Source organism: Vicugna pacos, chromosome 22 (assembly GCF_048564905.1).
Source record: "Vicugna pacos chromosome 22, VicPac4, whole genome shotgun sequence".
Lineage (NCBI taxonomy): Eukaryota > Metazoa > Chordata > Mammalia > Artiodactyla > Camelidae > Vicugna > Vicugna pacos.
The window spans coordinates 6,573,949-6,587,691 of NC_133008.1; the positions used below are offsets into that span (position 1 = coordinate 6,573,949).

Sequence of the window (13,743 nt, forward strand, 5' to 3'; positions counted from 1 at the left end):
CCCTCTGAGGAAGAACAGAGGCAGCGTATGTGTCGGGGGCCCTCTGGAAGCAGAGGCTGAGGGTCAACACCTGTGACAGGGGAGGGGGAGGGGGCTCAGAAGGAGGCGCCCACCTGTGAGCCTCGGCCTGTGGGAGGCTTCCTGTCGGAGGCCCACATCCGCCCCAGTGGTTGGCCCTTGTCCCCTGCCATCGGGCTCCATCACCATCACGGTGACCCTGCAGGCTGCCCTACAGAGGACAGGATGGCACCTGTGATGGGCGGCTCTCTTAAAGAGGTTTGGGTGTCACAACTCTGTAGACACCACGGCATACTTCTTGGTGGCAGTAAGGACCACTGCTGAGCGCCTGGTGACAAGCAGTCTGTGCGGGAAGAACAGCATGGGGTTCTGTGCCGGCCACACCCAGCTTCTGATGTGACATCGCTGGCCTGGCAGCTAGGATGGGGTTCACCTGAGTGAAGCCTGGACTGAGCCCCCCGGTGTCAGGCAGCCCTTAGGGCACCTGGGGGAGGCACGGGGTGGTTCTGAGCCATCAGAGGTGGGGGTCTCAAGCACTTGACAGGAGCTGGGGTTGGGGCCATGCAGTCGGCTGACAGAAAGCAGCGGCAGGGCTGCCAGGGGACAGCGCCTCAGGGTCAGCATGTGCCCCCGGACCCTGGACGGGGAGAACAGGCTTGGAGGATCGGTGAGGGAGCCATGCTTTCTGCTTCTGGGGGCGGGGGCTCTGGAGCTGGGCCTGAGGGGAAAGGAGGGCATGAGGGGGGTCCCCAGCACCTCCCATGCTGCAGGTGGCTCCTGTGTCCCCCACCAGCCCTGACCTGACCCTCCGTATCAGGGGGCTCTGTGCTGGCTCTGCCCAGGGCCAAAAAGAAAAAAAAACAAAAACGCCCCTGGGCTACAATTGGCCTGCCAGCAAGTGTCCCAGCTGTGAAATGGGCTTGCAGAAGGTCAATGAGGGACAGGAGAGGTAAGCAGGATGTCTGGTTGGGGCAGGGTGGGACACCTCATCACTGAGGCTCAGGTGCCCTGTCCCCAGCCAGCCAAGAAGAAACAGAGGGCCCAGGTGATCGAGTTCTTCATCGACGTGGCCCGTGAGTGCTTCAACATTGGCAACTTCAACTCCCTGATGGCCATCATCTGTGAGTGGGCCGGCTGGCCAGGGCCCCCCACGCTCCCAGGAGGGTGGGGTGGGGTCACCCAGGCAGGAGGGGTGCAGGCCAGGGTACGCCTCTGAGCGGGAGGGGCTGCAGGCTGGGCCTACATCCCCCCAGCCCGGAGGTCCAGGGGAGGTGCCCCTTTTGAGACAAGCCCAGCCCTCTCAGGGTGCTTGCTGAGAGCTTGGCAGTGTGTCTCCAGATCCAGAGAGAGCAGGGGCCCAAACCAGGCCCTGGTCACAGCACAGAGCCAATGTGGTGGGGACCAGGACCGGGGCCCTGCACACACAGAAGCCAGGCCCGCCTGGACACAGTGTCCGTTAGCACCCACCCGCCCAACCATCTGGCAAGCTGAGGCTACCACAAAGGTCAGCCCTGGCCAGGGTGCATCCCGAGGGGCGAGGCCAGCTGAGGGCCTCGCAGAGGAGGCCGCCTGCCCGAGGGAGCCGGGGGGTCTTTGGGCCCGGAACAGCTCCCCTCAGCCCGGCCCTGCCCCAGCTCAGCCCTCCGTCTCTCAGCTGGCATGAACATGAGTCCTGTCTCAAGGCTGAAGAAGACCTGGGCCAAAGTGAAGACGGCCAAGTTTTTCATCCTCGAGGTAAGTGAGGCTGCTGGGCTGCAGAATGCCGCCCGCCATCCCCTGGACACAGCTGCCCAAATGCCTCCCTGTCTCCTTCCAGCACCAGATGGACCCAACAGGGAATTTCTGCAACTACAGGACAGCCCTACGCGGGGCAGCCCACCGCTCCCTGACCGCCCACAGCAGCAGAGAGAAGGTAGGTCAGAGGTGTGCCTGGCCCTCAGAGCTCCTCCCTGCTCCAGACCCGCTGCCTCAGAGAACCTGGGTGGTGACTTGAAGGTCACCTGGTCCAACCCCCTGCCCTTCCACAGCATCTGTAATAGTCATGTCACCTTGCTTACAGGCCTCCAGTGTAGGGAACTCACCTCCTCCCCAAACAGATCAACCCACCCCCACGCAGCTCTAACTGGAACCTTGTGGGACTGTGTCAGCCACCTGAGACTGTCCTCTCTGGAGGGCCACACAGAGTGAGGCCGTTCCCTCCTCCACCCACGAGTCCTTCAGAGCGCCCAGGGCCCCTCCCTCTGTCCTCCAGAGCCAACAGCCCCATGCCTGCCCGGCAGTACTGTGGTCTCCAGTCCCCTCCCCACTTGGGCCCCTTTGTTCTCTGAACAGCTCCATTTGTCAGAGTCCCTCTGTTTCAGATCAGCTATGGTTCCAAATACCTAGGGTCTTACACCTTCTTACTCTAAACGCAATACCTTCATTGATATGGCCTCACATCAAATTTATGTTTTGAGAAATGACTGAACCAGGTTTCTTGCCACTCAGATTGCATCTTCACAGGTCTGGTTCTTACACGTTTGCATCTGAGGGGTCTTCGCTCACCCTGATCCATTTTATTTCTCCTGTAAATCCTCCTAGTGGCCTCTGATAAAAGAAGCCACGCACAGGCCCTGGGATGGCCGTGCTCTTCTGGACTGAAACCTGTCACCAGCCTGATGGTCAGAGTTGTTCATCTCCGTGGGGAGGAGATGCCAAGGCTCGCTGTGCCCTTTCAGTCTGGTCTCTTGCAGGGACTTGGGAGGACGCAGACAGGGCCCTGCCATGGCTTGTGGAGGCCTGTTTCCCACTGGAGGGATAACAGAACAGATTGCTGTTCTTGAAACTTTAAGTCACTCTGAGGCTGTGTCAGAGGGAAGCGTGGTCAGGTCTGGGGGCAGGCTGAGGTGCACGCATGCGCTGCTCGGCAGACCTTCCCGGCCTCCACCCGCTGCGGCAGAAGTGCTCGGGCCCCAGCCGCACTGTCAGCTGTGTCCCGTCCAGCTGGCAGTCCTTGCTATCAGGCTGGGGCCTGGGGAGGTTGGCGCAGGGGCTGCTGCATTTAACCAGGTGAGTCCTCAAGTCCCAGGGCAGGTGAGCCTGTCCCCCAGGAGCCAGGAAGCTAGAAAACCAGGACAGCAGAGGCAGGCCCTCCCTTCACTGAGCACCTGCCACGTGAGGGCACTTGCCTCCGTGTCTCCACTGAATTCTGACAGCCATTCCATGAGGTAGGCTGCAGTAGTGCCACTTCCCAGAATAGGAGGCCGAGGCTCAGAGAGGAGGCCTTACTCGTCCCGTCACCGGCGAGTAGGCAGCAGGGCCAGGAATCAGACACCGAGTCTGCCGTCTCTTCCGCCTCCCGTTCCTGGGGCATAGGTGCCTTGTGGCAGCCACAGGGTTCCCAGCTTATGGCCCAGGAGCTGGGCTGTGGCGTGGGGGCCAGAGAGTAGGACGCAGCCTTTGCACTGAAGTGTCAATCCTGGCACTGGCGCTCTGCGCTGCTTTTCTTCCACCCTGAGGGTAGAATGGACAGACCGGGACTTTGCGTTCTTGCACTCTGGACCCCTTTTGGCCCTGGGGTGCTGGAACTCTGTGCTTCTAGGCCTGGGGCTGTGGCGGGTGACTTTCCGAGCTATGCACTTAGTTTCACTGCATTCTCCTCTGGCATCCAGAGATGCAGACCATGGGCTAGACCCTTAGAAGCTCCTTCATGAATGGATGGAACAGAATGGATGGATGAATGTATGGATGGATGGATCAATGGAAGAATGGATGGAAGGAAGGAAGGACAGATGGATGGATGGAAGGGTGCAAGGAAGGGAGGAAGGAAGAATTGAAAGCTGGAAGAAAGTCAAGAGATAGGGAGGAAGGAAGGAAGGAAGTTAGCTAGGAGATGCTCTCGCAGTCCCTTGGTGCCCCAGCTGAAACTCTGAGGCCAGAAGGTCACAGTGGCCGTGGCATTTTGTGTTTTCCTTCTGCCTGTGGCTGGCTCTTGTCTGCCCCTCCGCCTCCCCGGTCTCTGTTACAAAGTCCCCTCCACACAGGCTTCTCTGGGTGACCTCCAGGTTGAGCGGGGTTTGGGTGGAATTGCTCAGGTCCAGAAAACAGAGGCCTGGGTTTACAGTCATGTGAACAGAGTGGAGAGACATTCTGGCTTATGGGAAATGCTACCACCTCAAGGACCCCTCAGCGGCCCTGCCTCCGGGAAGCCTGCACCAACCCCCTGAGGAGCCGCCTCTGGCCCCAGAATCCCGCTGCCCTTAATCTCCCGCCTCGGCGGTCTCCTTTCTCCAACTCAGTTCAGCCATCGTGCTGCAGAACTGGGCCTGGGCTTAGCACCAGGGTTGGGGGCGGGGAGACGGACGAAGCCCCCCTCCCTCCCGGCACAGTGAGCACAAGACAGGACAGGGCTCTGTGTCCCTCAGAAAGGGATGTTCACGTCCCAAACCCCCGTGCCTGTGACGGGACCTAACTTGGAGATAGGGTCTTTGCGTCTGCTTTGTACCTCTGTGTGTGTGTGAGTGAGTTACTTGGCACCTCTGGGCCTCAGCTCCCTCACTGGTGCGGCGGGGCGGCCAGAGCCCTGCTGCACAGGACCGTGACGAGGACGAAACACCCCCCGCCTCCGTGTACGGCTCGGTGCTGTGGCACTCAGGCCCACCGCGATGCCCGGTAACAAGGGCTTACGCGGAGGCTCTTTGAGACACAGAAAGGGACTAAACCCAGCGAGGCGGGTAACAAAGCTGTCCCAGAAGAGGCTTCCTCGTTTTGTTGGTTATTCCTGTGACTGAGGTTAGGAATGGATGTGTCTGACACACGGTCACTGTCCCCAAGCCCCAGCGCCTGGCACAGAGAAGACTGAGCCATTGTTTGTGTAACGGACATAAATCTCGTCAATGCCAGTTCATCCTGGGGTGCCCAGGGCTGGCACCGCAAATCCTACATCCCAGGAAACCCCTCTGTCCTGGACAAACCAGGTGGTTGGTCTCCCTGCTAAATCTGGCTCTGGTCCTGGCCCTGGCGGTCACTAGCTGGATGGCCTCGTGCCAGGCCCTGCCATCCTATGGGCCTCAGTTTCCCCATCTGCCCTGCTCAGCTGAGCTATCCATGCTCCTGTGCCATGCCAAGTGGTCAGTGCCAGGTCTTCACCTCAGAGCCCCTGTCACCTTGGTGGGGGGTGACCTAGGCACTCCCTGAGCCAAAAATATCAGGACTCAGCGCCTGGTCCCAAAGGTGATGGGCTGGAAGCTGGCCCTGGCTGAACTGGCTGCACGTGTCCAGCTCTGGAGCCTGAGGGCAGAGCAGATGCGTTAGTTTCTTGGGGCTGACATAACAAAGCATGGAAACCGGGCAGCTTAGAACAACAGAAATGTATTCTCTCACAGTTCCAGAGGCCAGAGACCAAAATCAAGGTTGGCAGAGCCACATTCCCTCCAAACACTTGAGGGGAGGAGCCTTCCCTGCGTCCTTCAGCTTCTGATGGCCACAGGCACGTTGGCTAGTGGCCACATCACTCCCATCTCTGTCTCTGTGTTCACATGACCACCTTCCCAGTGTGTGTACGGATTTCCATCTTTTTATAAGAATACCAGCCCACTAGTCCGGGATGAGTGCATCTTCGCTCGATTCTGTCTGTAAAGACCCTACCTCCAAGTTAGGTCCGTTCACAGGCACGGCGGTCTAGGACATGTCATCCCTTTTTGAGGGACACAGTTCAACGTGCAACACAGGGTCGACCCAGCCAGTTCCCCAGGAGTGGGCTGAGCTGGCAGCAGGTGGCCTCCTTTCTCTAGGGGTGGGCAGGTACAGAGCAGGGAGGGAGAAGCAAGACACCTAACTGTGAAACACAGAATCCCTGCCTTCTCTGTCCCTGCAGGAGCTGGAGCAGGGATGCTTTCTGGCCTTACCTCTTTAGCATCAAGAAAGACATAGAATAAGAAAATTGTTAAATACATATTTTGAAAGGAGGCCACAGAATGTCACAACGGATGATTCACATCCCATTTGTATTTAACGGTGTGCTCAGCACACACTTTTCTTCCTGGGACATGCGAGCCAGGATGCGTAGGTCTGTGGACCCTCACACTGTGGGGGGAAGCCCCCACTGGCCTCTCCCAACAGGTGATGGAAGAAATGTTCAGAGGCCATTAGAACCATGCATCTTTCACGCAGCCCCAACATGAGGGGAATGGCACCATGTACAGTAGGAGCTCAGTCAGCACTGGGGGTCTATGGGGCCTGAAGAGGGAACCAGTCTGGCCCTAGTGTGTGCCTCCTTTCTTTGTGGTTTCCAGATGGCCCCCCGTGGTGCACACTAAGTTGCCTGTAACCCATGAAGCCACCGGGATGGCCAGCCTTGCCCAGGAAGTCTCTCCTGCCCTCTGCATCCTGGGGTTGTGTCTGAGGTCCCTGGGGTGGGTAGCTGCTGGCAAGGCTGCCTCTCTCCTGTGCAGCCCCTGTGGGGAGGCCAGCTGAGGGCTGACCTGCATCCTCTCCCTTCCAGATCGTCATTCCCTTCTTCAGCCTGCTCATCAAAGACATCTACTTCCTGAACGAGGGCTGTGCCAACCGCCTCCCCAATGGGCACGTCAACTTTGAGGTAGGGTCCAGGGGCCTCGAGGGGCTTGCCACCGAGTTAGACGGGCTGGTAAAAGCTTCCAGAGCAGGAGTGCTGGCCCTGAGAGGTTGGACTAACGGAGGACTCCAAGGCCAAATGCAGCAGTTTGCAGCTGACATCAGGGTGGGATTATTGGGGTCTCCCCACATCTCCCACAGAAAGAGGCTGAGGCTGTGGAGGCAGTGCTCCCCACTCCGGGCCAGCCTTGTGCCCAGCAGAGGTGAAGGAGCATGGCTTTTAGTCTTTAAGGAGCACCAGGCTGGTGAGAAGGACAGCTCTGCAGACCCACGGTGACAACTGGCAAGGTGCTGTGACAGAAGCTGTGCAGTTCACAGGGGTCAGGGGAGGCCTCCCAAAGAAGGGGGGTCCTGAGCAGCAGAAGGAAGTGATCAGGCAGAGTGGGAAGAAGGAAAGAAAGACTTCTGCTCCCTCTGCAAACACTCACCGCTGTCAGCTCAAGTGTCTCCTCCTCCAGGACGCCTCCCTCGACCCCACAGCAGAGAGAGGCCCTTGTGCAGTGGGCTGTCATCCCTCAGTCTCGGCACCTGAGAAGCAAGCTCCTCAGATGCCAGGCCAGGAGGATCCACTCCGTGTCTCAACCCCACGCACAGGCCCACCCAGTACCTGTGTCTCAGAGTGGCTGGTGATCTAGGCGGAGGGCACAGGACAGTGACCCCAGGTGGTCACTGAGTCAGACAGAACATGCCAGGAAGGAAGGGGCTCTTCTCCTGCAGAGGACCAGCCCAACCCTAGCGCTGGCCCGGCTCAGCTTCCAACTAACTCCAGGGGGCGGTCAGCCCTGGGCCGGCCCCTTGCCCTGTCTGGGTCGCAGGCTCTCCCTCTGGGAAACAGGGCTTCCGCCGTGGCCATACAAAGGGGCTAAGAGGTGTGGACATGCCGCATGGCCCGCCAAGGGCTCTGCAGATGTCGCATGCTGGCAGGGCCCACGATGGATGCCTGGGCCCATTAGCAGGGGGCTGCCTGTGCTGTGGGGCGTCACAGACACCCCAGCAGACCTTCACACGCTGCCCACAGGCCTGAGGGCTGGGGGAAGCCCAGTCTGGCGGCAGCCTGGGCACTGCATCCCGGGGGCAGTCCAAGCTGGAGGTGACATGGGAGAGGCTGGGCTTGGGTGAGACTGCAGGGGCCAAGGGGGCCTGGGAGCGCACTCTCCAGGTGGTCCCAGCGCACGCCTTGACTTTGCCCTCCTTGACTGGGTCTCAGAACCGAGGCCGTGGTGGGGCGGTGGGGGGAGTAGGTGACGAGGGGCAAAAAGACAAGGTACTCACGTGGCCCAATTTGGGCCGTGAGAGAGGTGGGGGCTGGACGTAGCCACCAACACTGGTCAAAAAATGCACCAGAGTAGGGTTCTCACCCAGTCACAACTTTGTATTTAAAATCCTTCTCTAAGTTAGCACTGTTTTAAAAAAAATTAAATAAATGTACTCAAGTTGTATTCAATCAAAATTCAACTGAAATGAATTAACTTAAACTTGACTTAAATATATTTATTTCAGTGTACTTGCATCATTCTCTAAATACACACACTGGCTGTGCGTAGAGATACATGACTTGCCATAGGCGGAGGGAACCATGGAAATAAACAGAATGAAACTGCAGCAGTGGCCACCTCTAGCTGGATGCGCCACCGCTGAGGGCCGCAGCCCAGGGCTGCTCTCCCGCCTTGACAAGGGAGGCAGGTGAACTCTGGGTGCTGGGCGCAGCAAATGCTTCACAGGCAATGAAGGACATGAGGAACATCCAATTTTCCCGATGGGTGACTGTCATTTTTGTGCCCCATGTTCCACCCTGCCCGCCCCAGAGGTGGCCTCCCTGTGGGTGGTGAGAGAGGCCTGGCTAGGGCCAGCCCCACCGTCACAGGTGACCTCCAGGCACGGGGGGGTGCGTCCATTTTGTGTCTCTCTGTCCCTGGCAGAAGTTTCTGGAGCTGGCCAAGCAAGTTGGAGAGTTCATTACGTGGAAGCAAGTGGAGTGTCCCTTTGAGCAAGACCGCAGCATCACCCACTACCTGCACACTGCCCCCATCTTCAGCGAGGATGGTAAGGCAGCCCGTGGCCTCCCTGGCCCCTGACCACGGGGCTCGTGGGCGGTCCCTTGGTTGCATCACCATTCAGGGCCCCTGCTCTGGGCAGGGACGCACTGTGCCCATGTGCGCTGGTTCTGGGAGGGAGCAGGGAAGACCGTATCCCCCAGCTGGATGGCTGCTAACCCCCAGAGCACAGGACAGGGCCCAAGGAGCTGCAGGTTGGGGCCCCAGGGCCAGGCATCCCCCAGGCACAGTTTGAATTCTGTTGGACATCGTAAACCTAAACGATGCCTGACCCTAATGATGAATAATGATTAAGAAAAAGCCATCCTCCCAGGGCTCATGTGGGGATGGCGGAGCCCTGGGCTGGCCGTGGGTCTCTCTGCAGCTGGTGTGTGTGAGTGCACGTGTGAGTGCCTGTGTGCGCGTGTGTGTGCGCGTGTGTAATACACACCAGCATGAGGCCTCTTTTCTCCAGAACGCTGTTCATGTCTGTTCCCTCCAATAAGTCAATATTTCTGTCCAGTCATTTGTCGGATGCAACAGATTTGCTTGTGGATTTGCTAAGGGGGCCTACGTCCTGGGGCCGCCGCCTCCAGGAAGAGAAAATGCTGGAGAAGCAAGCAGTCGCCTGGCCTGGGCTGATCATCCCTGAGGCGCGGCCCTGTAGCTAGTGCTCTCTGGATCCAGGACATCCTGGTACCACGCTGGGAGGTCCCTGCTCAGCACACAGGAAGCCTGGCTCCTCGTCATGACAAGCTTTTCACAAAGGGACCCGCTCCCATGCTCAGGAAAATATTTTCTGCTAAAAATAAAACATTAGGGAGAAGGACTTTTTTGTTTTGTAGGTTTTTGTTTTGTTTGCTTTGGGTTTTTAGGTGGAGAAGGTAATTAGGTTTATTTATTTACTTATTTATTTTAATGGAGGTGCTGGGGATTGAACCCAGGCCCTCGTGCATGCTAAGCACACACTCTACCACTGAGCTGTACCTGCCCCTGGGAGAAGGGCTTTTTAATTATTTTGCTTTTGAATTATTAATACTTTCAATTTTGTCATTTTATTTTTTTGTATTTTGGAGCTAGTAACTTTTTGGAGGGGAATCTCTTCCATATCTAGTATTCTCCCCACCCACCCACACAAGAAGTTCAGCAGCCTGATGGATAAATCAGTCTGGGCTGCTCCCACCCCAGCAAGCTGTGTGACCCTGGACAGCTTTCGCACCCTCTCTGAGCCACACTGAAGTGGGGTAACAAGAGAAGCTACTTCCCAGGGTTGTGGTGAGAATTACTTGACTTGGCACAAGCAAAGCCCACAGGACTGCACTCAGTCAGTACTAGTTGTGTTCCCTTCTCATTGATGCTGTGACAAATCACCACAAATCTGGTGACTGAGGGCAACACAAATATATCCTCTTACGACTCTGGAAGTAAGCAAGTCCAGAATCAGTTCCACTGGGCTAAAATCAAGGTGTTGGCAGAGCTGATTATTTCTGGAGGCTCTGAGGGAAAAATCCATTTCCTGGTCTTTTACGACGTCTAATGGCTGCCTATATTCCTTGGCTCGTGGTCCCTTCCTCCATCTTCGAAGTTCATGCCTCCAACGTCTGCTTTCACCATCATGTTGCCTTCTGTAGTCAAGTCTCCCTCTGTCTCCCTCTTATCAGGACACTTGTAATTGCATTTAGGGCCCACCTGGATAATCCAGGATACTCTTACCTCCAGATTCTTAACTAAATCACATCAGCGGAGTCCGTTTTCACCATAGACAGTAACATATCCACAGGTCCTGGGAATTAGGAGCTGGACATCTCTAGGGCTATTATTCAGCCTACCACACTATTATTGTGATGACTGTTGTCATTTGCCAATGGAACTTGGGCAATAAAATGTGTCAGAGGCATACTAGGGGAGGGGTGGGGGAGACTAGAGGCAGGAAGGGGAGTGAGAGCATTTCATTCACCCTTTCAGTCAACAGTATTTCTAGAGAGTCTGCTGTGTGCCAGTCAGCAATTCCGCTGTGGACATAAAATAAAGTCCCAGCCCTTCTGGAATGCCCTCAGAGAGAGGCACCTTCCATTCTGACTCACTTCTTCCTGTCCCTCCCTCCACCCAAAAAAAAAGCTGAGAAAATCCAAGAGAAGTTACCTCTGATGTATGAGCCCTGACTGGGACCGTCACAGCCTCTCACAGAAGACCTGAGTCTGCCCTCGGCTCCGTCAGACTTCCCTGACAGGGCATGCTGGTAATGCAGTCAGCCTCTGGCTCCCTGAAACAAGCGAAAATAGAGACAGTCTCAGCAAAGAGACAGAACATGTAAGGAAGAGGCAAGTGGAAATCGTGTAACTGAAAAATGCAGTAACTGAAATAAAAAACTGAGTGGATGGGTTCAACAGCAGGATGGAGAGGACAGAGGAAAGAATCAGTGAGCTGGAAGGTAGAACTATAGAGATTAGACAGTCTGAACAATAGAGAGAAAACAGACTGAACCAGAGCCTCAGGGACCCATGGGGCTGTAAGAAAAGATCTAACACTCATGTCATCAGAGTCTGGGAAGGAGAGGAAAACTGGGTATGGTCAAAAAGTACTTGAAGAAGTAATGGCTGGAAAGTTCCCAGATGTGGAAAAGATATAAACCTACAGATCCAAGAAGCTGAGTGAATCCCAAATTGGATAAACCTAAAGAAATTATTTCCAAGACACATAGTCAAACCTCTAGAAACTAAAAAAAAAAAGGAACAAATCTTGAAAGCACAGAGAGAGAAATGACACTTTATCTATAGGAGAAAAACAATTTAAATGACATCAAATTCCTCATCAGAAACCATAGTCAGAGGCAGTGGCACATTTTCAATGTGCTGAAAGAGAACAACTGTGAACCCAGAATTCTACATCCAGTGAAGATATTATTCAGGAATTTACTATAGATAAATCAAAATGAAATTCTAAAAACTGTAACCCATAGGAAGACAAGAAAAAACAAAATACAGAACAAAAAGAAAACAATCAATCGATAGGCTTAAACTCTAACATGTCAATGCTAACATTAAATGTAAATGGTCTAAATACACCAAGTGAAAGACAGAGATTGGCAGAGTAAATTTAAAAGGTGACCCAACCATATGCTGTCTACAAGAAATTCATTTCAAATACAATTACATAGACAAGTTAAAAAGTAAAAGGATGGGGAGACATTAATCAAAGGAAAGCAGGAATGTCAATATTAATATCAGATAAAGTATACTTCAGAGGAAAAAAAATTTCCAGAGACAGAGAGGGACATTGTATAATAATAAAATGGTCAGCCTTAGCCATAAAGTTGCAATATTTATGGAGCAAAAACCAATAGAACTGAAAGGAGAAATAAACAGATCCACAATCAGAGCTGGACACTTCAACACCCCTCTCTCAACAATTGATGGAACAATTATACAGAGTATCAGCACAGACACAGCAGAACTCACCAATGCCATCAAACAACAGGATCTACAGAATGCTTATAGAACATTCCATACAACTATAGCAGAATACACATTTTTTTCTATTGCCCGCAGAAAATATACCAAGACAGACCAAAACATGAGCTACATAAAACAAAGTGCAACAAATTAAAATAATTGAGATCACACCATGTTTGTTCTCTGATCACAGTGGAATCAAACTAGAAATAATAACATAATAGGGAAATCTCCAAACAGAATTTGAACAACATACTTCTAAATAATCCATGAATTTAAAAAGAAGTTTCAAGGGAAATTAAAAAAAATTGAGCAAAGGGAAAATACAATCATAATTTGTGGGATTGGCTAAAACAGGGCTGAGGAGGAATTTTACAGCACTGAATGCCTACATTAGAAAAAAGGGAAAATCTCAAATCAATTATCTTAAGTTCCCACCTCCAGAACCTAGAAAAAGAGGAGAGAAATAAACCCAAAGGCAGAAGAAGGCAAGAAATAAGAGCACAGAAGAGCAGGAATCAATAGAATGGAAAACAAAACAACAATTTTAAAAAGCTAGTTAGAGCTGGTTTTTTGAAAAGCACAATGAAATTGCCATCCTCTAGCAAAGAACCTCTTGACAAAGAAAAATAGAAAACAGAAATTACTATTATCAGGAGTAAAACAGGATATCACCACAGTCTGTCAACACCAAAAGACTAGTAAGGAAATACTATGAACAGCTCTATGCATGTAAATTTGACAATTTAAAGGAAGTGGACTAATCCCTTAAAAAACACAGACTACCACAACTCAACATAAAGTAGACAATTTGAACAGCCCTATGACTATTAAGGAAATTAAATTATTTATTTAAAAAAACACCCCAAAATGAAATGTCTGAGCCCAGATGGTTACTCTAGGGAAGTCTACCAAACTTAATTCTACTTAAAGAAGAAGTAATACCAATTCTGCACAATCTCCTTGAGAAAAAAGAAGAAGGGGGAATTTCCCAGTTCGTTTGATGAAGCTAGTATTTCCCTGATACCAAAACCAGACAAAGACAGCATAAAAAAGTACAGTCCAATATCCTTCATGAATATAGATTTCAAAATCCTTTAGAAAGTTTAGCAAATACAATTTAGCAATATATAAAAACAATCATGTATCGCAACCAAGAGGACTTACTCTGTAGATGCCAGGCTATTCAGTATTTGAAAATAAGTTACTATCATCCACCATATTAACAGGCTAAAGGATAAAAATCACTAGATTGTGTCAATCAGTGGAGAAAAAGCATTTGACAAGTTTCAACACATATGCATGGTAAAAACTCTCAGAACAATAAGAATAGAAGATAATTTATCAACTTGATAAAATTGCATCTAGAAAAACCCTTCAGCTAACATCATATTTAATGGTAAAATACTGAATGCTTTCCCACTAAGATTGGTAACAACTCAAGGATGTCTACTCTCACCACTCTTACTAAACACTGGTGGAAGATATAGTCAGTGTAATAAGACAAGAAAAGGAATAAAAGACATACATATCAACAAGGAATTAACACTGCCCCTATTTTCAGAAGATGTAAAAAATCCCAAGGGATCTATAAAAACTCCTAGAACCAAATGAGTTCAGCAAACATC

At 52.4% G+C, this 13,743-nt stretch overlaps 1 protein-coding gene across 15 annotated transcripts in view; it reads left to right on the forward strand.

Moving 5' to 3' along the window:
• The window catches only part of RASGEF1C (RasGEF domain family member 1C), a 64,473-nt gene that overhangs the window by 45,574 nt on the left and 5,156 nt on the right, over positions 1–13,743 (forward strand). For 14 of the 15 annotated variants that reach the window (XM_072947078.1, XM_006198914.4, XM_072947086.1 and 11 more), the window contains 5 exons: positions 1,037–1,139; positions 1,673–1,752; positions 1,835–1,930; positions 6,500–6,595; positions 8,550–8,673. In XM_072947078.1, coding sequence (XP_072803179.1) covers positions 1,037–1,139; positions 1,673–1,752; positions 1,835–1,930; positions 6,500–6,595; positions 8,550–8,673 — 499 coding nt within the window. Of the gene's footprint in view, positions 1–1,036; positions 1,140–1,672; positions 1,753–1,834; positions 1,931–6,499; positions 6,596–8,549; positions 8,674–9,186; positions 9,446–13,743 lie in introns of those variants that run through there. The other variant, XM_072947080.1, reaches the window with a different exon arrangement.